This window comes from Haemaphysalis longicornis, unplaced genomic scaffold (genome assembly GCF_048455015.1).
Source record: "Haemaphysalis longicornis isolate Haplotype H1 unplaced genomic scaffold, Haemaphysalis longicornis Haplotype H1 scaffold_7, whole genome shotgun sequence".
In the NCBI taxonomy this organism is placed as follows: Eukaryota; Metazoa; Arthropoda; class Arachnida; order Ixodida; family Ixodidae; genus Haemaphysalis; species Haemaphysalis longicornis.
The window spans coordinates 59,198,504-59,223,266 of record NW_027526422.1 but is presented as its reverse complement, the minus strand read 5'-3'; the positions used below and the strand labels follow the sequence as shown (position 1 = coordinate 59,223,266).

General features: G+C 47.6%; 1 protein-coding gene across 2 annotated transcripts; it reads left to right on the top strand.

Annotated features, from left to right (window-relative positions):
* Positions 1–822: 822 nt before the first annotated feature.
* Positions 823–24,405, top strand: LOC144144354 (uncharacterized). 2 transcript variants are annotated; one of them, XM_077675768.1, is made up of 7 exons: positions 823–879; positions 2,823–2,954; positions 7,312–7,362; positions 10,587–10,643; positions 11,010–11,084; positions 22,503–22,591; positions 24,068–24,405. In XM_077675768.1, the coding sequence occupies exons 4-7, from the start codon at positions 10,606–10,608 to the stop codon at positions 24,250–24,252; spliced, it is 387 nt and encodes a 128-aa protein (XP_077531894.1). In that variant the 5' UTR covers positions 823–879; positions 2,823–2,954; positions 7,312–7,362; positions 10,587–10,605; the 3' UTR covers positions 24,253–24,405. The 2 variants fall into 2 exon arrangements, 1 of the variants encoding a protein (XP_077531894.1); XR_013317225.1 differs by lacking the exons at positions 823–879; positions 2,823–2,954; positions 7,312–7,362 and adding an exon at positions 13,853–13,915 and having other exon boundaries at positions 10,585–10,643; positions 24,068–24,114.
* Positions 24,406–24,763: the final 358 nt, after the last annotated feature.

Genomic DNA, 24,763 nt, shown 5'->3' with positions numbered 1-24,763 from the left:
GAAATGAAAGAGTTGGGAGATTGTGCAGACACTCTGTCCTGAAGTTCTTGTCTTAGCTTTGAAGTATATCGGTACTACCTGGCAACGCTTAGCTGTGTTAGTATAACAACGGGTATAACCCATATTAACTTAGCCGTACTGTGCAAGTTGTCCCAAAGATCATATTCGACTGCTTGACTAATATTTTGGACAAACCCTAGAATATTTCTATCGACATTGCTAAGCTTTGCACGTATCAGAAAAAAGTGTGGTTAGTGAACCAGAACAACGTATAATTTTATATATAATTTGAGCCCTTTACAGACAACATGCACCTCCTCACCTCAAAAGCGCTATCGTGCACGGCGCCCGTAAAAAAAAGTAGCAAGAAAAAAATTTTGCGGTAAAGCCAACTTTCTCACGACGTCTGTGAAGCTCTCCAGCTGTAATGGCAGCCTTTTTTTCACTTTTTGGAAAGTGTAAATAAAGTTACCCTTTATATAGCTACGCCGTAATTCGAATATCATTCTAGAATTTTAAAAGTTCAGGTACAGCACTGTAGGCTGGCGTTGATAGAGACTCTTACCTGGGTTTACATCCTTAGAGTGGTAATTTCAGAAATCCTACTGGTCCTTTTCCATGTATGTCAGGTCCATATCTTGAGGTAGGTTTTCGAGGAATGTATATGGGTAAAACTTATAAGCAAAAACCAATAAGCTATATCAACCGGCTAAACACATTTTGATGATTTTTCAAATGAGATCCTGCGTACGTCGCTCTGTTAAAGCCCACGTGCTCCGACACAACCAAACATTTGGTTTTCTCAGATGATATTCACTGCACTTGCAGGCCCATCCCATTCAAGGTCCGGATCACGGTCCTCACAATCGCGTAGCGAAGGTGAGAAGCACTGGTTTTCAGGCGCCGTGCTACACGTATATGCTTGGAATCATCGGTCGTATAACGTCTCTTCGAATAAGCGAGACTGCTGACAGTAGCCCTGTACCTCTACAGTTTTCTGCAAGGTTCCTGGACCACAACTGAAGTATTTGCCTCCGTTCTGGCCCGCTTGATGCAGATTGTATACGCTCGGAAACGCGCGCGCTTCCGCGCGCACCATCCAAAGGCGGAACAAAGAAGTAAAACTCAGCAACGAATGTATTACCACAAGAAAAAGATTCAACCTTAATGGGTGAATTTTGGGGGTCGTATTGGATGGAGGTCAAATAAAAGCGAGTCCTGGTACCATAGTCATACGATTCTAAGCCGACCCCCATTTACCACGAAACACGACGTATGCCTTGCACAAACAAAACCTTGTACAGTCGTGTACGTACAGTTCCACGAAACATGACGTATGCCTCGCAAAAACAAAACCTTGTGCAGTCATCTACGTGTAGTCTTAGTCAAAAGTTTCTAGGCCAAGCCAATACTTTTTAGGCCAAAACGAGTTAAAACTATTGAGAGACAGAGGTCCAGCGCGACCTTTATTGCAGACGTTCACACCATAGAATGGCCCACCCATCATGCTGGTGATTATGTAGGGGAATGTAGTTGCTTTAGTCGGCTCTCCTCTTTGTTTTTGTTTCTTTTCGCCGGTGCATTAGGTAAACTTCGTATGCAAACCCAGCTGGAGTGATGATTTTATTTTGTTTTGAAAAGCCTGGGCAGATATCAACCAAATAGGTGCTTTAGATAGTCAACCGAGGCGCGAGCTTAGTGAATGGTCGGACAAACAGACAGACAGGCAGACGGACAGACACACAGGCAGGCAGAGTTCTAGACAGACGGACAGACAGACAGACGGGCACAATCATCTTTATGAGTGCAACAGAATACACGGACACACAGAAAGCAGGCCCAGAAAAAAAAAACAGAGGACGACGCGTGGAGAGGTGCGCTCCTGGCGTCTCCTCCAAACCAACACGTTCCCCCACCCGACCAAGCTCCACTCATTCTGGCCAACAATATACTACTCACAGTGCCAATTCTGCAATGCGCCCTGCACCTTGTAAAACATGGTGTGGGAGTGCCAGCTTAACCCCTCACTTTCCCCGATATCTTATCCCTCGATTGAGCAGGGGGAGGAAGTGCTGGCCAGCTCTAGCCTCGAAAAGCAGCTTCGGCTTATCCACCGGGCTGAGGCGGCTGGACGCTCCAACGGGGTCCTGAACTGAGGAAACCGCCCGCTTGACTCCTCTCATTAAATAAAGTTTATTCTCTCTCTCTCTCTCTCTCTCTCTCTCTCTCTCTCTCTCTCTCTCTCTCTCTCTCTCTCTCTCTCTCTCTCTCTCTCTCTCTCTCTCTCTCTCTCGACAGACCGACAGACAGACAGACAGACAGACGGGCACAATCATCTTTATGAGTGCAACAGAATACACGGACACACAGAAAACAAGCCCAGAAAAAAAACAGAGGACGGCGCGTGGAGAGGACAAGTGCTAAAAGAACTTGTTCTGTCTACACCTCGTCCTCTGTATTTTATTGCGCGTTTTTTCTATGTAACGATAAACCAACACGCCCCATTCTTTTTCCTTTTGAGGACAACGGAAACCCGAAACTGCAAGAATGCAGCACAGGCATATATTGTCGCGTACGTCTTTTGCAATTCTCGTTGTTGAACGTACTTTGCGTCAGGGTGGTAAGAAGATTGTATTAATCCAGGTATGAAGTGACGCTACCGACTATAGCAGCGTTGGAGAATGAAAAACTTTTGAAAAGTTTTTCATTGAAAAACTTTGTTAGGTCCATTAATTCGCTAAATTCGGGAAACAACTGTATAACATTTTCGTAATTTTCGAACGCATTTTAACCATCCTTTGATCTCCCATATATATTGCCAGGTTCATCACACCTGCAATCCAACACCAACTTGACGCGCTCGAAGACCAACACCAAGTCATCGCGCTCGAAATCCAAGAACAAGTCATCGCCCTCCAAATCCAAGACCAAGTCACCACGGCAGCACAGCAGTGGTGAGGAGTTGCATCCTTTTTCCTCTACACCGCATGAATGTTATTGTTGGCCGCGCAATGGATACCGTCACAGCGCGGCATGTACTCCTATGTAACGTCGTCCCAATCAGCTTCGTTGCAGTTGCCATCGAATTAAAATCGGAGCCACACGTCTAACGCGAGGCAGGCAGTATGCGCTCCCGCCTATATATACCTCCGAACGGAGGTGATAATAAGTATTTCTCACATGGACGGCATCGCCCATTAATATTGTATGTGTCGCTGTCGGGAAAAATGTGTAATGTGAAGCAGCAGACACATGTGAGTATGAGCAATCCCATTTCCGACGCGGCCCAGCAGTATCTATCTTGGACGCGCGCGGGAGCAGCCAATTCGGGGGTTTCCCGGCAGCAAAACCGGTACTCGGAGCGGGAGACGTGTGCGCACAGGTATCCTTTTCAACTCATAAATTATGTCCTTGAACGGACATCAAGGCGCCCTTTTTTTAACTGCAAAGCTTGATTCGATTTGATTGATTGTGGTGTTTAACGCGCCGACGCAACGCAGGCGATGAGGCGCTCCGTAGTGAAGGGGTACGGATTAATTTTGACCGCCTGGGTATCTTTAACATGCGCCGACACACGGGCGTTTTTGCTTTTCACCTACATCAGAAAAGCGGCCGCCGCGTTCGGGAATTGAACCCCCGACCTCGTGCACAGCATCGCAACGCCTTAGCCACTGAGCCACCGCGGCGGGTAACAGCAAAGAGAGATAGAGAGAGGAACTTTATTACGCAATAATGTGAGAGTGGTTCCTCAGTCCAGGAGCCGATGTGATGTCCAGGCTGCCGTAGCCCTGGTCACAAGCAGGAGCTGGTCCTCAGGTCGACAGCTGGACAGCAGTATCTCCCACTGCTCAGGGGAAGGGGACGGGTTCAGGGGCGGAAGGTCTGAGTTATTTGTGCAGTCGAATAATATGTGTGTCAAAGTTCCTGGTTCCTGGCAGAATTTACACTTATCAGAGTACTGTGTAGGAAAGAGTAAATGCATACGGATAGGGTGGGGAAAAGTGCTTCCTTGAGTATGCCTGAGTGTGATTTCTTGGCTTTTGTTCAAAGATGTGTGAAGACTGGGGAAGGTCTGTCTCGTGGTTCGGTAGTATTGGGCCATTTCTTGGTAGGTGAGGAGAGGTGCGGAAACAGCCCCGGTTTCAGCGGCTCGGTGAGTGAGGTCTCGAGCCTGTCGATGAGCAAAATTGTTGCCCGTCAGTGCAGAGTGGGCGGGAGTCCACACAATGTCCACCCGATGGGCAGGCGGATGTTCTTTCAGAAGTCGGCATGTGGCGGGGGTCACCCGTCCCGACAAGAGCCTGCGGCAGGCAGCTTGCGAATCGGTCAATATAATCTCGGAGGTGGTTTGGGTAAGGGCGAGCGCAATAGCTAATTCTTCACCGTCCAGGGAGGACGTTGTCCGGATTGAAGCGTGGTGATTAAGGCGTTATTTGAGGTTACCACTGCAAAGCTGTTCAGTAAATCGTTTGTGTATGGTGTCCGTAGTTAGAAATAAAATGCCGAGCGCTCTTGCACGCGTGCTTGGAGCGCATGTTCGTCATGCTAAGCATACCCACTTCAAGAGTTTGGCCAATATTGGCCAAAAAACTCCAGAATATGCTGTGTGCCTCGATCGCACTTTGTCAAGCCAGACATGTCAACTTAGGGAGACTGGCAACGTTGACCACACAAAAACTCCAGCATTCGTGGTACCATGGCAAGACTTGCTCGGAACCAGACAGATACATCGCAGCGAACACCCTTCGTTCCTTTGTCCTCGCGCCGTCGTGCACATGCGCTCTGTGTCGTATAAGATCCGCGACATGAATGTCGAAGGTGCTGTGGGGCGTACATGCGTTTCCTAGTCAGTACAGCCAGCCGTCACCTGAGCTTGCTTATGGGGGTTATATCACAGCATAAACGTACCTAAAGCGCGCAAAACCACCCGAACTGAAATAAATAGCAGCCAAAAGGGGCCTGCAATGGTTGGAAACCACGGTGTAGAAAAATATTCAACAGAAATAGCCGCAACCGGCCTAAAAGGGGAAACCCCGCAAAAACGCACTAGACGCAGAAGCTGAAAGTGACCAAAAGGCAACGAAAACACCCTAAATCCCATTTATAATGCTAAAGAAGTCATAAATAGACTATATACGCGATAACAAATGTTCATATTCAGGTATGACAAACCCTTGAAAAAGAAAAAAAGCGGCAGTTGGATTTGAACCCGTCTTAGGGTGATCACATCGCAGGAGCGGAACTACTACACTACGAGATCAAACGGTTCTAAGCAATTAAATTGAGGGTCACATGCACATGCACATAGCTTCAAACAGGCCCCTATATGGCGCCATGTGTTGCTCGGCTGTGCTGACTACGAAACGCCTATAAGCGTGCTGTATAGGTAATCATTGATTCCGGCCAGGCCACGGATTGAGGCTCGGTGTGCAAATCATCCGCTAGAGACGATAAGACATGCTTGCAGTGTAGCGTGCAAAAAGTCGACCGAAACGTCGTGCTCACTCTGGCCCTGCTCAACATAAGGTCATTGAAATACCATGCCGCTCATGTGAACCACGACACCACAATGACACTAAAACTAAATTTTGTGCCTGTCAATGCTCACCTACGACAGCTTCGCAATTCTAGTCTTTCACGTGAGTGCAATCTTCCCTGATTTTTTTCGACATCACAACTTTCAGCTAGTGGGCGCGATGGGTTAGGGGTTTAAGGTATCTACAGCGATCGTCGCGGAATTATAGGGTTCCTTGGAAAGGCGAGAACGGGGGAGGTCAGTAACTCTGCGTCCTTTCAAATAACACTGCCAGATTATTATTTTTGTCTAGCAAGTGATCGATGTAGCAATCAATTTTTACAAAAGCGATTGGTAACGTCGCGAATCTCATGATGTTTCACAATCTCACAACCAAAGGAAATGAAAGAGTTGGGAGATTGTGCAGACACGCCATCCTGAAGTTCTTGTTTTAGCTATGAAGTATATCGGTAGAACCTGGTAATGCTCGGCTGTGTTAGTACAACAACGGGTATAGCCCATATTAAGGTAACCGTACAGCACCAATTTGCCCCAAAGATCAAGTTTGACTGTTTGAGTAATATTTTGGACAAACCCTTAAAATATTTTATAGGCATTGCTAAGCTTTACACATATGAGAAAGAAAGTGTGGTTAGTGAACCAGAATAACGTATAATTTTTTATATAAAATTTCAGACACTTACAGACAAACTGCACACCTCACCCCAAGAGTGCTATCGTGCACGGCACCCGTAAAAAAAATTACACCATCTTCCCACGTGGGAACCCTGATGGGATGCAAAGCCGTGCAATCTGGATCAGCTACTCGCCTCTGGCGTTTCAAAGCGGCTTCTCGTTCTTGAAGCGAGGAATCCGCTGCTCGACGTTGCCGTTTAAGTTCGGCGTCGCGAGCTCTCCTCTGTGCAGCCTTGTCTTCGGAGGTGCTCGCGGTTCTGACAGTGTGCTGGCTGGCGCTAGTTGAAGGTGTGCCAGCCAGGTCGGTGACGGAATCCTTGGCGTCCATTTCCAGTCATCGGACGGCGCAGTACCGAAGAAGCAACTGAGCGGAGCGCTGACCGGGTTTATTTGAAGAGCAGAGGGAGTGGAGAGGAGGATCGGTGCGCATGCGCGTGATTGGACAGCTGGTGGGGAGAAGGGAGAGGAGGAGCAGCGCGCGTTACGCACAGGTGGTGTGGAGAGGAGGAGCGGCACGCGCTACCGCACAGGTGGTGTGGAGAGGGGGAGGGGAGAGAGTGGTGTGGAGAGGGGGAGAGCTGCGGACGCCGGACGACGGAGGGTCGACTAAGAGATGCTTTGCATCTAAAAGAACTATATCCAGAAAAACATTTGCGGCAAAGCCAACTTTCTCGCGAAGGCTGTGAAGCTCTCAATCTGTAATGCTGGTCTTTTTTTCACTTTTTTGAAAGTTCCAATAAAATGGACCTTTATAGAGCTACGCCGTATTAGGAATGTCATTCCAGAATTTTATAAAATAGGTCCAGCACTTTAGGCTGGCGTTGATATAGAATCTTACCTGGTTTCAGATCCTTAAGGGATAATTTCAAAAATCCTACTCGGCCTTTTACATATTTGTCAGGTCAATATCTGGAGATAGGTTTTCGAGGAATGTGTGTGTATAATACTTGTAAGCGAAAACCAATAAGCTATATCAACCGCCTGAACACATTTTGATGATTTCTCAAATTAGATCCCCCGTACGCCACTCTGTAAAAGCCCACGTGCTCCCACACAACCAAACATTCGGTTTTCTCAGATGATATTCACTGCACTTGCAGGCCCATCCCATTCACGGTCCGGATCACGGTCCTCACAATCGCGTAGCAAAGGTGAGAAGCACTGGTTTTCAGGCGCCGTGCAGCACGTATGGTTGGCATCATCGGTTGTAGAACGTACCTTCGAATAACCGAGACTGCTGACAGTATACATGTACCTTTGCAGTTTTCTGTAAGCTTCGCTGGACCACAACCGATGTATTTGCTCCGTGCTGGCCGGCTTGATGCAGATTGTACGCTCGCAAATACGCGAGCTTCCGCGCGGAATCGTCCAAAGGCGGAACAAAGAAGTAAAAGTCAGCAACGAGAGTATTACCACAAGAAAAAGATTCAAGCTTATGGGTGAATTTTGGCAGTCGCATTAAGTGGAGGTCAAATAAAAGTGAGTCCTGGTACCGTAGTCACACGATTCTAAGTCGACCCGGCTTTACCTGGCTTTACCACGAAACACGCGTATGCCTTGCAAAAACAAAACCGTGTACAGTCGTGTACGTACAGTCTTAGTCAAAAGCTTCTAGGCCAAGCCAATACTTTTTAGGCCACAAAGAGTTCAAACTATTGAGCGACAGAGGTCCGGCGCGACGTCTATTGTAGAAGTTCAGACGCTAGAATGGCCGACACACCATGATAATGATTATGTAGGGGAGTGAAGATGAAAAAGAGCTGGCATAAGAGGTAGTGCTGCTGATTATGCACAGATGAAGGCGAAGCGCTAGTAATCTGTACATGGTCCACTCGTGCGTCACCACTTGCAAAATAGTAAACGACGCTCACACTATGCAGGCTTGCGTCTCGAGTGAGACTGAAAGGTTTTATGCCCGCAAGCTGGCAAAGCCCCCTTCTCACTGTTACAAAGTAGTTAGGTCGCACTCGAACGTTGACATTTTCCTTTCACTTCTCCGTGGTCAATACCGAGACCTCAGGAGTGGCCTACAAAATTACGACAAAAACCGGATGTGTGTCAAAGTTTCACTGTCGTCATCGTGTAGCTGTAATCTACTGCCATACTGACCCGCCACTGTGTCTCCTGGTGGGTAACAGGGCAGGAGCTGTCCCGCCATTCGGCGAATGGAACATCAGCTGGGCCGTTTGGAACCACTCACCGTGTGGAGAAATCGACGGATGAGTCAACGAGCAAAAAGTACAATGCAGCGCGCTCTGACGGAGCGGCATCGTGATCACTCTGCTCACAAGGAACAGTGATATCGTGTTATCGACTGTGATAGGGAGCTGCATTATGATCCTATCGCCAAGCTGGGCATGGAATGTCATCTAGAAGTACACCGAGGAGACGCAATGCTACTGAACTCAATGGTTACATGTCACCATATGCTACATGGTCTTCGTGTTTGAGAAGTCATGCTTGTGGACGGTTTAAAGGAGTCCTCTGCAGGTCCCAAGTCCCCAGAAATTATGAGGACGTAGTGAGGACGTAATATCTCTTACCATCCGCGGAAAGCCGTGTGATGTGAAACACGCAGGTAGGAAGGACAAGAAGGGCGCTGGCCATCTGTTCACGTTCTCGGTTCTTGGCCGCCATTGTTTCGCCATTTAGACATAAACAGAGCCCCCTTCTTGTGTGCATCCGACTCGCAAAAAAAAAAAAAAATTCGTTTAAAATCGGGCTTGTGTGCAGACATTCCTAATAACAGCGCAGTACAAGCATAACGCACAATACAAAATTTCTACTTGTCTATTTCTGCCCCCCAGATAAGTTCCATGAGAGCAAACGGGACAAGCGCAAGCCGCACGGTAAGAGGAGAGCAAAGCCCGCATTTTACAATACACTGTTTTTCGCTGTGGGATGCATACGCTGGCGAACATTGTGACGTAGCAAAGAGCGACGCAAGGTCCGTTTACTAAACAAGGCTTATATCTCTTTTACAAAACGGACATGAACGACCCTAGAACTCCCGGTTACGTTTATTAAGAGAAATGCGTTAATGTCACCTTGTCTTAAAATATACCACAAAAAGACCAATGAAGAAGCACTTGAGGTTGTAGTCACTACATTAAATGAAAGTTGCCCCACATAAAATATGGTATTGCCAAAGAAGCTAAAAGCCCTAGGCTAAGTTCTGCATGTCTGTTTTGTTCCATTGAAAATGTTGGAATCAATTAAACCATTTGAGCCTCGGATTTTTTTTTATTTTAGTTCACGCATAAATATTTCTATGTGCTTTCCTTAACTTTTCATCCCTATGAGCTTGCAAGCGAACAATTAAGCTTGCGATACAAGTATACAGTTTACAGGCATAAAATCTAATCAGCTAATCAGTTAAGTAAACTTTTATTGTATTTTGATTTGATTGATTGATTGTAAGGTTTAACGCGCCGACGCAACGCAGGCGATGAGGCGCGCCGTAGTGGAGGGCTCCGGATTAATTTTGACCACCTGGGGATCTTTACGTGCGCCGAAATCTCGTACACACGGGCGTTTTTGCTTTTCGCCTCCATCATAAAAGCGACCGCCGCGGTCGGGAATCGAACCCGCGACCACGTGCTCAGCAGCGTATTGTATTTTGACAGATTTTAGCTTGTTTTTCTCAGTTTTAGAAAGCACGTATCCCCGATAAAAATTTATTTTGGCAGGGCAAATATTTGTAGATTTACAGCCAGGTCGTCAAATTAGGACTTCGGTCCTTGGGGTCACACTGACGTCACCTTACTCTTCAATGCGATGCCCTACTTTTTTGTAACGTTCAATGAAGGATGCTGATGAGAGGCATTATTGAAGAATTATTTCCCTGAAAACTGGTGGTTTTGGTTTTGTTATCTATGTGCTAGGGGAATTTTGCGTAATGTACTTTAATCATACGCCAGAGTTGAAAGGGTGAAATGACTTATTTTCCTACATGCTAGATACTGAAGATCGGTTTTAAAATTGGTATATTTCCGTTTTCGTATTGAAAACGGCAATATTTTTTCTGTCAACATATTTCTGTCAACATATTCACATTCAGTGGCTAAATACTCGTATCTAGGCGGTGAAGTTGAACCCCAGGGATCGTAAGGCGATGTGTAAGCAGATGGTATGCTAGCAGGCAAGCCGGCGCGAGATGCCGCATGCTGCATTCAACGCCGACGCCGCCACTCTCGTCGCCTATGCACTGTGCTGGCTGCTCGACGGGGTGCATGCTGCAGGCTACGGCTAGGTCGTTGCTTCGCGCCATGCAGAAAACCACAACTAGCTATAACTTGAGCATGCGTAAAGCAGTGAGATACTCCCTCCAATTGTTCCCCTAAATCTCACTTTTTTTTCTTTTCTTGTTGTACAGACGGGTCGAGTGAACGGAAATGGAGCGGGCACAGCGGACACCGGCAAAAGCGGCGCGGTAAGGTGAAATGGTTGCCCAGATTATAATAAAATATGCCGTTATTTGGCGTGGAACGTATACGTTTGTGAGAAGCTGATGTGGTACTACGAATTGCTTTTTTGAATTGTCCTAAAGATAAAGAGATGACAACAAAAATGGCCAAGAAAAATATCGCGACAGTACATAGGTTACTTTCGTGGGATGCTTTGTAGAGCAGAAGAAAAAAATACTGTTAACCTTGGCTGCCCCGATATCGCCCTAAAACATTTCGTCATCTCCTTAACAACCCCTATCTGTCATGCCCGTTTATCCATCCATTCACAACTCTCTCTCAGTCTTTCTTTCTCCGTGATATGCCATTGGTACTTCGGTTCTTTTCAACAGGTCGAAGCTCCGGAAGTACTCGGTCGCGGTCCTCACGATCGTCTCACAGTCTTTCACGATCGAGGCCCGGCTCTCGTGAGTCCACTTTTATCTGGGCTCTTTCACGACGCACTAGTTTTCTTCAGACGTTCCGTCTAGTTTACATATCCTTGAGGAAATCGACGATAATCTTAAGAAAGTAACTTTTTGTAGGCTGGTCGCTTTCGTCACCGAAGTTACGGGCAACGCTGTAGGCACCACACTGTGGGGATGCGTGCGTCACCATGAGAACAGCACAGAGGAGTAGCCGTTCACTGTTGTGTTTCTATACATAACATGACTCCCACGACCAAACACTCAAAAACTAATGCGCAATTTCCCTTATTTCGGGCAGTGTTTCCGCTTAGATGCTATTTAATGATTTGCGTGCCTTGTCCTCCCTATCAGACTTGGAAGTATGCGTGTACGGTATTCCTAGGAACACAGAGGCATCAGGTCTAACTACCTTCAGCTGATGAGGATGGTACAACAATTCCACGCGTTTTACGAAGTATCTTTGTTGTTTTAGTAGGCTTTCACGATAGGTTTCCGCACGGCGTACTTTTGACTAGAAAGTTTTTTGGTATTTGAGCTGATTTTGGAGCGCAGCACTTAAGGGGGACTCACCTGTTAGCATTCCCACGAGAATCACAACTTTATGACCCACGGAATTAAAAACCATCGTGCAACGATACAAAAAGCTTTGAAAATACATATACACGTTCACAACGGCCTTGTTTGTATATTTTATATATGTGCCACTTCTGTACTGAAATAAAAAATAATACACTTGCTTGCTAGACAAGTAGGGCCATATAGTGAGAATTGGACAAACTAAAATGCGTTTCTTGTTTACTTTTGATCTCATTAAAGCTGTCGTATATTTCCAAAAGCAGCCTATAGGCCGTTAAGAACAATTATACGTGTACGCAAAACATTTCGTATTGGTACACGATGCTTCTAAGACCATGGGTCATGATTTAACAAGCCCGATAGGAATGTGATCAGGTGAGTCCCGCTTAAGCACCCGCTCCTGTGTTTTCGAATACTGTCGGCCTCATTGTAACCAAGCGAGCAAAGAGGACACTGAAAATAGGCATGATAGAGCGAGCAGGAAAGTGGAGGACAGAAGTTTGGCGAGAGTGCGTTACGAAGGGCGGTATGCCGAGGCCGCGCGAGACATGCTCTGCGGCAGCAGTGCGCTGCAAGATAACGAAAGAGAAGTGTGGCCGTCATGCGTTCGCTGATGAAGCGATCACTTGTGAGAATCAGAAGCTAAGCACCACCGCCGAGAAGACTGCAGTTCATTCTGCACTCAAATTTCGCATTAGGAACTATTGCAATCGGCAGCCAAATATTTTTTTCTTTTAGCGCATATTCCCCGCACATATGCGCTTACATATATTTCACAGCGACACTGCTTGCCTCTCGTTGCTCGGAAAACTTCACAAAAACCTCAGGCAGCACCCATCAGTTCTCGACCAAGACGCCAAGCACATGCTCGGCTTCTAGGAACCAATCAGCATCTGCTGCAAGAGAATACCAGCGGAATGCTTCCTTGCAATCAGCCATACAGCATAAAGTTCAGCATAGAGTTAAAAAAACAAGCACCGAAACCGCACAATTGATGCCAAGGCGCCTGTGAGAACTGGGACTCCCTATGTGTTCTGCTAAAGACTAGGTTTGCATCTGCTCGCGAAAAGGGAGGTTGACGTCATTCGAGGGAGAGCGCATGCGCCAGGTTGTGCCACTAGAGAAGGCGAGCGCAAGTGATAAGCCCCCGAGACGACGAGGAACACTTCATATCCTTCCGCATCCGCATGTGTAGTGGTTAAGTACAAAACAAAATATCGAAGCGCAGCCCAAGACGAGGCACAGAAACACTGAACACGACACGCAGGGCGGTCGGTGTGTCGTCTTCAGTGTTTCTATCCCTCGTCTTGGGATGCACTTCCATACTTCGCTATGTACCACCTCGTCCAAACCAATACTCTTCTAATCACAAAAGCTTCGCTGGACATCGACTTTTGCAGGGCGGGTCTGCGGCATTCTTGTTCTATCGGCGAAAGTTTTTGGGAATATCCGCTGAAGTTATTATAACCAATCTCCCTGCATAACCCTATTTGGAACACTGACGACTACTGATGGTAGGTGTCGATGTGTCTGAATAACTTGTTGCTAGGCTAGCCATATAGCTTTACGATGTTGTTGGAGCACTAAACAGGCGGCAGTCCCGTCAGCTGTCTGTCTGTTTAGCTCACAGCGGGGCTAGTACAACTTCCGGCGCTAATGAATCTTAACATAGCAGCGGGCATTTTTTTTTTGAAGACTTTTGGTGCATTGAACAACCTTAAAGGGAACTCGCTCCGTACCCAAAGCACTGCGAAGACAATAAAATTGAATTGCTGAAGTGCATTGAAAAGACATCTGTCCAATTCTTTAAGATAGCAGTGACACAAGGCGGGGAAGAGCGTGGGGGATAGCAGCAAAAAAAGGACAATGGCGCCGCAGCCCCCCTGATGAATCCCTGCTCCGCACTTGACTGCTTTCCAATTGAGTGGAACTGCTTTAACTTGTTTCATTTTCTCATGCCTCAACGTACTAACATTGGTTCTTTCCACAGTTTTGTAAACTTTGCTTCGCATGCTGGCGTTCTCTAAAGCGAGCGCGGTTCTTTTGTTTTAAAACGCGGAACATCAGTATGGTCTTCGTGTTCTACGAAACGCTGATGTGTTACCACATGCGTAACCTGCAAAGTGGAACCCAAATGAGTAACGTGTAAGCACGTTTCAATATAAAATTTGTAACTGTGTCTTCATTTTCAGCCCGGGATACGACTATGTATACAACTGTCCGCATGCCAACTCTTGACTTACAAAGACGAAGAGGTATTGAACTTTCTTTTTGCTTTTTTTGCCGGGCAGCTAATCCTCCCGCATTTATGTATACCAATTTCCCACTGCTTGAGGTATTCATTTATGCAAGAAAAAAACATGAAAGCGTATATTGTTTAGCTGGGTCTTTGGTTTTACCGCCTCAGGTGTATAGGCCGGGAAAGAGGGGGTCATATCACCCTTCTTGAGCAAGCTCACTGAGGGTCTGCTTACGGCTCAAATAATGAAAAACACCAAAGAATGTTCGTAGTGAAGCCAAATTTCTCAGTGAAGCTCATGTAAGCGAGGTTAAGTTACTGACTCAGTTGCAAAAAAAAATTCGGTCAATTTAGGTCTGGGGAAGGATCTCAAACAAGTGCCTTTGGTTTGCGAGTTCATGTATACCTAACACCCCGACAGCTCGACGTCTGTAGCTGGCTAAAGGTGCACCTAGAAAGCGCGTCGAAGCTTTTAATTTAGAGACGCGTGTTAGGGACATGTCGTGAGGTCCGCATGAATAATTTGAGCATGGTAATGAAGAAATGAGGATGAAAGGAAGCACGAAAGGAAAATGACATAATTTGCTTGCAGAAAATTGATGGAGGCGTCCCAAGTGCTAGTACAAAAATTTTCGACAAGAGACTCTGCGAGGACAGCTTGGTCGGCGATTAGGACATAGCGTGTTTTCTACGAAGTTAAGCCGCATAGGGGGCTTGAATGTTGTCGGGTCAGTGCCGTGTACTGATGTAATACCCTAATGCATATGCGCTATCTACTCCTGTTTCTTTTTAGATGCTGTGGACATGTAAGTATTAAACAATACAGCAAAAGAAGCATTGTACACGGCACAGCTTAGAGGAAAATCACATATAGAGCTGTTAGTTTTTCACTTTACTGTGACACAAACACTCGGAGCCATTTGCGCATGCCGCAGACTACGCCGTGCAGGTGGTACAAAGCAACAGAAGGGTTGCTTTTTGGAGACGCAGACGGATGGTCGTTAGATAGTTTACAGCTCCACTTACAAGAGAGTGTTTCAATTCTACAATTACATTTCGGTAAAATTTAATTATAACACCAACGCCTCCTTTTTCCTAAGTGCTTCATTCCCCAGTCTACAATGTACGCTTTACGCGTGCTAGAACAGGCTACTGCAGAGGCGCGTTGTCTTCTGAGAATACAGAAGAATGGCGCCTTTTGTAAGGCAAACTTCTCAAACGGTCTACATCATCTACATCTTTAGAATGGTTCCCGTTATTAACTAATCTGCTCGAAAGACATATCCAAGCGATGAGATGTATAAGCTTGATGTTCAAATCAATGTTTCGAATACCGCACGGCTTTTATGGTTACCACAGGGCTTATAATATCCCAGAGATGACGCCGTTCGTTTTTCAACACCTGCCCCTTCAAACACGCGTGACGTTTCGTTTGTAGATATGAAATATGAATGCAACCGTAGCAATATAAACTTCGCTTGAAATACTTTGACCCAAGCACGGTATCAAGCGCACCATGAATTCCTGGATCAGCCTCCTCGTGAAGCCTCTCCAAAAGACAATTCGACCGGATAACTTACTGAGGCCTTTATTTAAAGTCTCGAACTCAGCGCAGATATAGCCCGCGGGTAGTCCGAGGATTGCCCACGCCGCAGAAATATACATTAAAAACGAATGCCGGACTTCAACTCGGGGACTCCGCGGTAATGTTGCAGACTCTAAATCGAAGAGAACCTGTTAGAATCCTGCTTCTGTACCGGGCGTGGGTTGCGAGAATTTTGGCCCCCTTCCCAATTCACGCCAGGAGTCTTCGAACTTTGCAATCTTTGTCACCCGGATTCTCCTAAATCTTGTTTCAGAGACTGTAGTTTTTTGGAGGGGCCCTAAATGCCAAAATTTTTGTCAGCCTGTCTCTGTCTACACTCTGAAAGTTGAGAGAGAGAGAGAGAGAGAGAGAGAGAGAGAGAGAGAGAGAGAGAGAGAGAGAGAGAGAGAGAGAGAGAGAGAGAGAGAGAGAGAGAGAGAGAAACTTTAATCACAGTTGAAGTGAGCATATTTGCGGTCGGGGTCTTCAGTTCAAGATTCCGTTGGTACGGCCGGCTGTCTTCGCCCTTTCCGTTAGCAAAAGCTGCGCTTCAGGGCGGGAGCTGGCCAGCGCACTCTCCCACTGCTCGCATGAGGGGTTTGGGATGGGGACAAGACCTGGGTTTAGTTGGTATATTCCCAGACAATATGGTAGAGTGTGCCTAGAGTAGGATGGTTGGCGTGTAGTCTTGTTGGGTGTGGGTGCGTATTAGTTTGCAGTTGCCTCAGGATGACTTCCTGTTTTTTAGCGGCCTGATCGGTGACTGGTGGATAGAGTTGTCTCGCTAGTCGGTAATGTTGGGTGACGTCGGCGTATGTGAGGAGCGGTTTCCAGGTTCGCTCGTACTCTTCTTGCAGTGCCCGGTGGGCGAGTTCTCGGGCAAGGACGTGTGCCGTCTGGTTGCCGGGAGGAGCAGAGTGGGCCGGGGTCCAAATGATTCTGACCTGCTTCTGTGGTGGTCGTTGAAGGAGAACCCGAAGCGCTTGTCTTGAAATCCTACCTGCTTGGTGTTCTCGGCAGGCGGCTTAGCTGTCCGTAATAATTGCTTTGGCCTTTGTCTCGGAGAGGGCAAGGGCGATAGCCGTCTCTTCAGCCTGCTGGGTATTAAAAGACCGAAGCGTCCGACTGGAAAGGAGGTCGGTGGTGGAGGTAACGGCCGCCGATCTTACCCCGTACCTCGCGCATTCCGCCGCGTCTGTATAGACGACGTGGTCTTGTCCTCCGTACTGTTTTTCTAGGGCAGTAGCTCTTGCTATGCGTCTTCCCTCATGATGTTGAGGGGATGCTCCGGTGTATTGGACGGACAAGAATTCTGGTCCTGAGTTCAGGCGGGATGTCCACTGCGTTTTCCGTGATGTGCGGCGCCGTGTAACCAAGCTTAGTTAGCGTTTCCCTACCCGTTGGGCTTGCGCAGAATCTTAATTTCTGCGCCGCTAGCTGGGCCTTTCTGAGCTCTTAGATGGTGTTATGCAGTACCAAAGTCGTGAGTCGTAGCGTAGAGGTCCTCACAGGAAGTGCCAGGGCTTGTTTGTATGCCTTTCTAAGAAGTACGTCTAGCTTTTCGCGCTCCGATTCCCCCAAAACTGCATAAGGAGCCCCGTAAACGATTCTGGAGACAACAAAGGCCAGCACAAGACGGACCATGTCATTTAATTTTAGTCCATTGCTCCTGTTCGCTCTCCTACACAGCATCCGCACATTGAGCCGTGGTTTCTTGAAGCCTGTTGAAAAGCAGGGTTTTTTTTTTGTAGTTTTCCTGGTACATCATTCCTAATACCTTGATTGAGGATGTCGGTTTGATGAGTATGCCGTCGAGCCAAATTTTGATGCTGTCTGAAGGGTCCCGGCGGCATTTTTGTACTATTATGAGTTCTGACTTCTGCGGAGCACAAGTTAAACCACATCGGCAGGCGTAGGTACGAACGACGTCCGCTGCCGTTTGTAAGCTGTCTTGCATAACTCCGGGAGAACCTTTGGCAATCCAAATCATTATATCGTCCGCACAGAGGGTATGCTTAATGTTCGGTATTTTCTCTAATTGTCGGGGAAGGCCTATCATGGCTATTTTTAAAAGTAGAGGCGATAGCACTGCCCCTTGTGGTGTACCACGACTGCCACACTTTATAGAGGAAGACTGGATGTCACCAATTTGAATGATCACAGTTCTATCGGACAGGAAATTCTTGATGAAGCAGTACGTCTTTCCCCCGCAACCCAGGTTGCCAAGATTTGTGAGGATTGATTCGTGTGTTACATTGTCGAACGCATCCTTCAAGTCTAAAGGCGGGATCACTTTGGGTGTGGTGCGACTGGCTGCCTCAATAATGTCCTTCTTCAGCTGCAGTAGTACGTCCTGAGCTGAGAGGTGCGGGCATAACCTGAAGAACGAGTGAGGCATTTGGTCCGTCGTTTCAACAAACCTTTGTACACGGTTAAAAGAGCCATGAAGACAAAATACAAGTTGTGTTTATTAGAAAAACGGCTTAGTCCCGATAACAATGATACCAATATCATCGCAATCTTCGAACAATTAACGGATATATTAAAAAATCATGTGAAGCAGTCGTGACGTCCCTAGCCAATTTCCCGCAAATTTTCTATGACGTCACAGAACCTTGTTTGGCGATTGGCGGCCGCCTAACTGACATGTCGCGACGACACATGACTGGACGTGTGTAATGGGGCCTCTAGTTCCATTTGACCGCATCACTTGAATGCTAACGTGCAGTTAACGCACTGAAAATTGTTTTATTTTTGGCCTGTATGACGTCATTCTTGCTTAGAACACGTCACTGTAGTGCAAAATTTCAAAGTTTTTAAATACTTCTTGCTCTTTTTTCGTTAAAAAACATCTTTTGGGGCTGTAATGGTGCTGAGTGAGATACTGATTCCTAGTTCTTTCAAATTACACGAAGTTGTATTTTCTCTTCATGGCTCCTTTAAGAACGACGTGTTCCATAAGCTTTCCGATGCACGAAGTGAGGGAGATAGGGAGAAGGTTATCCGTGCAAGGTGTTTTGCCCGGTTTTGGAAGGAGACGAATCTCGGCTTCTTTCTAGGCGGGTAGCACCGCCCCTTTCTCCTAACACTCTTTCATGTAGGGGGTCAAATCCTCCACGGAGCCGTCGTCCAGGTTTGTTAGGGCATTGTTCGACACACGGTCCATGCCAGGGGATGTGTTCCTGCGGACCTAAAGCAAAGCCGCCCTCACTTCGGCTGATGTTATTAGGCTATCGAGATCTGCATTGGGACGTCCCCCGTACTCTGGTAGCTGCACCCTGGGCGTAGGCGGAAAATATCTGGAATGCCAGGAAATTGGTGAATGATGGCTTGCATCGTCTTACTTGTTTCACTGCGACTGTTAGTAGTGTCGATGAGGTAGCGGAGGATGTTTCACGTCTTGGATGTACTTAGTCTTCCTTGCAGAGCATCGCACATCTGAAGCCAGTTCTGCCTACAGAGCTCGGCCGCGTACGCTGACGCCTCTTTGTTCAGCAGTGCTATTCGTTTTCATAGTCTCTTGTTGTGCCTTTGCACCTTCCATGTGCGAAGAACGCTGCGCCTTGACTCCCATAAATTAAGGATGTGTGAATCGACCGCTGGAATGTCATCGGAGAGGCTGAGTTTCTTCGTATGGTGCGTGATTTCTTCCACGAGTGTCTTCGCCCAGTGAATGATGTCTTCTATTTTTAGATGCGAAGCATCTCTTGCTCGGGGGATGTCCCGCGTCCGTGCCCCGTCCGCAGCGCCGCTGATGATGATTGTGGCAGGATGCCCCTAGGAATTGGCCAACCAAAGAGTCCATCACGAGATAGACTCGCGTTCAACCACCATCATCATCTTCCTGTAGGGGAACCGCTGAAGAAGAAGAAGGAGAAGGAGACAAAGCTGCGAAGAGGAGGACGTGTACGTTGCTCTCGCACCGTCCGCAGCGCCTCTGATGAAGATTGCGGCAGGATGCCCCTAGGGATTGGCCAACCAAAAAATCCATCACGAGATAGCTTCGCGTTCAACCACCGTCGTCATCTTCCCGTATGGGAACCACTGAAGAAGAAGAAGAAGACAAAGCTGCGAAGAGGAGGGCGTGTACGTTGCTCTCGCACCGTCCGCAGCGCCTCTGATGAAGATTGCGGCAGGATGCCCCTAGGGATTGGCCAACCAAAGAATCCATCACGAGATAGCTTCGCGTTCAACCACCGTCGTCATCTTCCCGTATGGGAACCACTGAAGAAGAAGAAGGAGAAGAAGACAAAGCTGCGAAGAGGAGGGCGTGTACGTTGCTCTCAGCCGGTGCACCAAAGTTAACAACCTTTACCTCACCAACGCTGACGGAGACTACCGCTTCTACCCCAGAGACGACAACATCGACAAGAACATGATGGACGAGTTTCGGCGCCTCGAGAACCACCGCCTACTCACCGTCACACAATAGTACTTGTGCCTTTGCCACCGGTGTAGACCCGGACGCAGAATTCACTCTGGCGCTACTAAACACCAGATCACTCAACATAACGGTCACACAATGGAACCACACGGAACCCCCATGATGCTTCGAATCCTCATCAGGGTTCCACACGGGAAGATAGTGTAATTTTTTTTCTTCTGCTTCACCTCTTCTATGAGAGTGAAGTGCAGGCCAATCAGTAAGTTTTGCTACCCCGATGACTGTATGAAACTGAGGCCCTAGGATTTTCGACTGTAGTATCCTGTGATCACTCCCGAGGTTGTCCCCCGTATTGCTCAGGAGTCATTTGGGGCGTGTGCAAGGAGCGTAAGGTCAGGGCTAGTATCCTGGGCGGTGCTCATGCCTATACGAGTTGGGGCACTTGGCTCCGTGAGAAGAGTGAGGTTTTCCTCATCCATTATTTTCGACAGTTCTTTGCCCCGTTTGGTGACGTACGTGTATCGCCATTCAGAGGGAGCAGCGTTAAAGTCACCCACAATGATGAATGGGTTGGAACCTGCCAGGCACTTTGCTTGTTCTTGAAAAGAAGCGTTGACCGGCTGGAATAGGACCTCGATCAGCCTTCACTTGGAGTTCTCCCGCGGCAGGGCGTCCGCTTCCTTGGTGAAGTCATCATTGTGGATCCGGAACGATGCTTCGAGATGCTCCCTTCTCTGACTGGCGTTGCGCCTTGTTGATGAGCGAGATTGACGGAAGCGTGAACGACCACCACGGAGTTCAGGAAACGGAGAGCGGGCCTGTCGGGAGGACTGCTGCTGATGCAGCTGAGGCTTTGTACGATTCACAGGCCGCCGGTAGCTTTTAGCGCAAGACTTGTCGGCCGTCTGCTGGGTGCCCCCCACAGATGCACGGGGGGGGGGGGGGGCACTCATGTGGTTCCGTTGTTAAAGAGAGCCCACATTTTCCGCACCTCAGCGTTTTAGGGGGTTGTGGGCAAACATCCTCTCTGTGACCAGTTTCGTTGCATTTGCAGCAATAAGATACCGTTCCTTTGCAGAGGTAGCAGCGAACCGGGACACCACTGTAGTTGACATAATAAGGAACGCGTTTGCCGCAGGATGTGATAACCGTGGTTTCCGTGTTCCCAAGCTTTCTACATGTTAGAACTTTATAACTTGGATTCTCAATGTGTTTAAGGACTGTGTCAGGGGTTGCATCAAGGTCGATGTTATGAATAACCCCTTTGCAGAAATTGTCTGGAGATGGAGCGTATGACGCAACCTCGTAGGAGTTCCCATCAATTGTTAATTTATTGCTCTTGCTTAGGTTCACAGCTGTAGTTTCACAAGGGGTGCTCGCGATAGGGACCGTTTGGTCCCCGTCAACGGCATCTTGATGTTGAATGCTCCAACTGGCAGCTTTACTTCAGTGGCTATAGCCATTAGTAATTTTTCTGGGCTCACCCTGGCAAGGCGGAGACCATTTCGTGGCCTAAATGTGGCTTCAGATCTTCTGCAGGGAGTTGCGGCTGTCGGGGCCTACGAGATGCGGGCCGTCTTTGGCGAAGGGCGGGCTCCTCTGCGTTTGGGCCAACCGCTGTTGAGCGGTAAGGAGTCGCTGGTCTCGGCGGCGCTTCGCGCGGCGGGCGACGAGAATCCAGGGCGCAGTAGCTGTTGCATCTTCCTCTGAAGGTGGTGTAGTGTCTTGGTTGTCACGGGTTTCCATCTCTTCATCCTCCGAGCCGCTGTGTGATGACAGGTGGGCTCCTTGAGAGACACTGCACGATGGCGCACTCGCCAGCTGGTACGACATGAGTGTTCAGGTCGTAGTGGTGCGGCTTATGCCGGACCTGAGGTGCAAGGTGAAAAAGGTGCCAAACAATGCACTTGTAGCGCCCTCTGGTTGGCGCTCTTATCCGGCGCCTTGGCGCCGGCTATGAAAGATGAGAATAAAGAAACGAGCGGCGCGTGCTTGGTGCGCCAGCACGGCACAGGCAGTTCGATTCTGAAAGCCTGCCACGCTGGTACTTTCTCTTGCGCTGCGCTGCGACCCCGCGGTACCCGACACACTTACGGCATCGGGTTGGGTATCGACGGGCCCCTGGGGACTTAAGGAACTCGATAATAGCGTTGTGTCAGAGCTCTGGGGTTGATTTCCGCAAGAGTTTGATCCTTCAACCACAACCGATGCGAAGCTCCTTCGATCCTCTAAACATAGAATGCTTGTGCAAGAAAAATATAGAGACCAAACCTCTTCAAACTGTCAATATTGTTCTGCCGAAGGACATTAACGTTTATCCGAACCAACACGTAGTACATTTACCTGTCACTAGCAGCATTCACTGTGCTTGATTTTACTATATAAATACCATCGGTGAGATAAAAATAGATCGAGTTTTCAAAGATGGCGCGCGAGCAGTGGGGACGCGGGAAATTTGAATTGAAAAAAAATCTATTGCGTCTAGCATCAGAGGAGTGAGAGAGAAGGTGAACTGCGTGAGGAATCTACGATGTAGCAAGCAGAGAGTGTTACGCGGCTCGAGTGGCAAAAGGTTGTGACAACATTTGCAGAAAAGGAAGCAGATAACCGGCCATTTTTTTTGTTTTTCCGCAGGCAAGCCAGGCTCGTGCTGGCGTTGCTGTTCTTCTTCCTCGTCATCGTGCTGACCCTGCTGTCTTTCGTCTTGTTCAAATTTGTGACAGGTGAGCCACGTCCCTCTTCCTTCCGCTCCCCTCTTTTGCTTTCGCGTAACTCGAACCACTGTCGGCCTAAAAGCTGAAATTGTGGATTCTGCCAAGAATGAAGCAACTGCGATCCCTTCCCAGTGGCTTTGATCATCACACCGTGCAGGTATACATTCGGATTACTTAAGATATTAGTTAAGCTTGTTGTTGTTGTAAAACTTTTTTTTTTTGTAAAAGCAAGTCACGTTGGCCAAAAGGGGTCCGAGAGGCAGGTAAAACGTGGGAAAAATAAGTAGAGCAAGCCAGCACTTTAGAGTAAACCAAGGAAAGTATAGAGGATTATCATTACTGTAATTTTTCCATTTATTAATATTGTTCCTGGAGTTAACCTTTCTTATTTTATGTTAGGATAGAGTGAACGTAAACATTCGTCCTGGCCGGGGACCGAACCCACGCCTTCCGAAGGTGTGGGAAAGCATCCGAAGGCGTGGATTCAGTCTGAAATGTGGACGCGTGCACGATGCACACAGGCGGTTTTTTTCAACGTCCTCCTCCGGCCCCTCTTTTGTTGATTTCAAGGGTCAGACGCAAAAAGAGAGCACCCTATCACTACGCTCGCATCACACGCGCCACATTAAAAACCTACAATATTTGTTGTGGCCGCTTCGACACTTCGAATTAGCCATTAAATCGTTTATTATGCAATACTGCTAAAATGCACTGCCTTTCTTGTAACCAGGAATTTTGACGTGTAAACTAAATGCATACACGGGGGTGATTCCTCCAACCTTCGAAGTCTCATGACTGCCTTGACGATTATCAAACGTTCGCATGCACATTTAGCCCATTTCGTGCCGTCGTTTACTTGGATTCGCTATTGCTTATTGCACCGGGCTGCTTCTTGCTTTTGGAGGAATTTCTTTCTCAGAGTCACCCGGTGTTTATCGGGAGAAGTGACACTATAATAAACAATACGTGGGCCTTCCCTCCTTACCCTATACCTTTTGCAGACTGCACGTTTGTGAAATGGGGAGGACGCTACGTTGAGTAACAGTAGTGCAACTGACGTCATGACGTAACTTTCGATTCCAGTTAGAGCTGTGCCAAAAGGAGCTGGCAAGGCCGGCGCGGATGGAAACTAATGTTTCCGTCGACCAAAGTAATACCACGACTAAAGTTTTTCTAGTCTGTGTCTGCGGTAAGCGTGGCTTGCTTCTTCAGAGACTTCACTGACATTTTTGCGTAATGTATCGAAGCGCAAGGAACATTTCTCATTTTTCAGGTAGCTTTCAGCGAGAGCCATGTAATGTATCGCGAAGGATAAATTAATTAAAACGCCACGATACTTTGTAAGGCCCGCGTTTTCACCAATGTGACACCGGTAACTGTAACGGTAGTCACAATTTCTCTCAATAATGCCAGTACGTTGGAGTTTTGAGCGGAGCGCACTAAGGCGATGGAGGTCTCATCTGCATCGTGTATTTTGAATTTCAGCACCACCGACGCCAGGAAAGCAAGAGGGCGGCAGCAAGTGCTCTTCATGTCCTTCTGTTATTGTCGTCGAGGTAGCCTCGCCACAAACTTCCACGACGCCCTCCACCACACCTCACGGAGGCGATGACCCCACTACGCCGCCGGAAAGCAACCCACCGGCTGTAACTGGTTCACCAGACGTCTGAAGTATCGTTTCCACAACAGTTATGCGTGGAAACAGGGGCGGCGGAATAGCAGGGTGAGGGGGTGCTCGAGCCCCCCACTGTGTCAAAACGATGGGGTTCAACTCCCCTGGTCTTGGAAGATTACTCAAGTCATGGTTCCAAAACAAGCGACTATGTACCATATTTGGAGTGGATACAAAGATACTATTTAAAAGAAAGGGTGTTTGAATAAAGATTCAGTTAGTAAAGCCGACTTCTTCCAAGTCTGTTGGAAGAACTGATTTGCGTGTGGGAAAATCGAGTAGGGCGCCGAAAAAGCACTGTGGCTTCCAGAACCACAAAATGAAAAAAAAAAAAAAAAAACCGAAGGGTGGCGTGCATAACATCTGACTATAGAAAAGCTGTACGAACAAATATTGGTTTTAAGCTTCAGAAAATTTATCGGCCTCGGAAAGGTTTGAAAGTATCATTCTCATCCCCACTACCACAAACACCATCATCATCATCTATCGTCTCGAGCCCCCTCCCCCTT

Excerpts from the sequence above, each read along its gene's own strand:
- LOC144144354 (XM_077675768.1), top strand. The coding sequence starts at position 10,606 with ATGGAGCGGGCACAGCGGACACCGGCAAAAGCGGCGCG. Across the intron at positions 10,644-11,009 it reads ACACCGGCAAAAGCGGCGCG|GTCGAAGCTCCGGAAGTACT; the intron begins GTAAGGTGAAAT and ends TCTTTTCAACAG. Across the intron at positions 22,592-24,067 it reads CTTGTTCAAATTTGTGACAG|CACCACCGACGCCAGGAAAG; the intron begins GTGAGCCACGTC and ends TTTGAATTTCAG.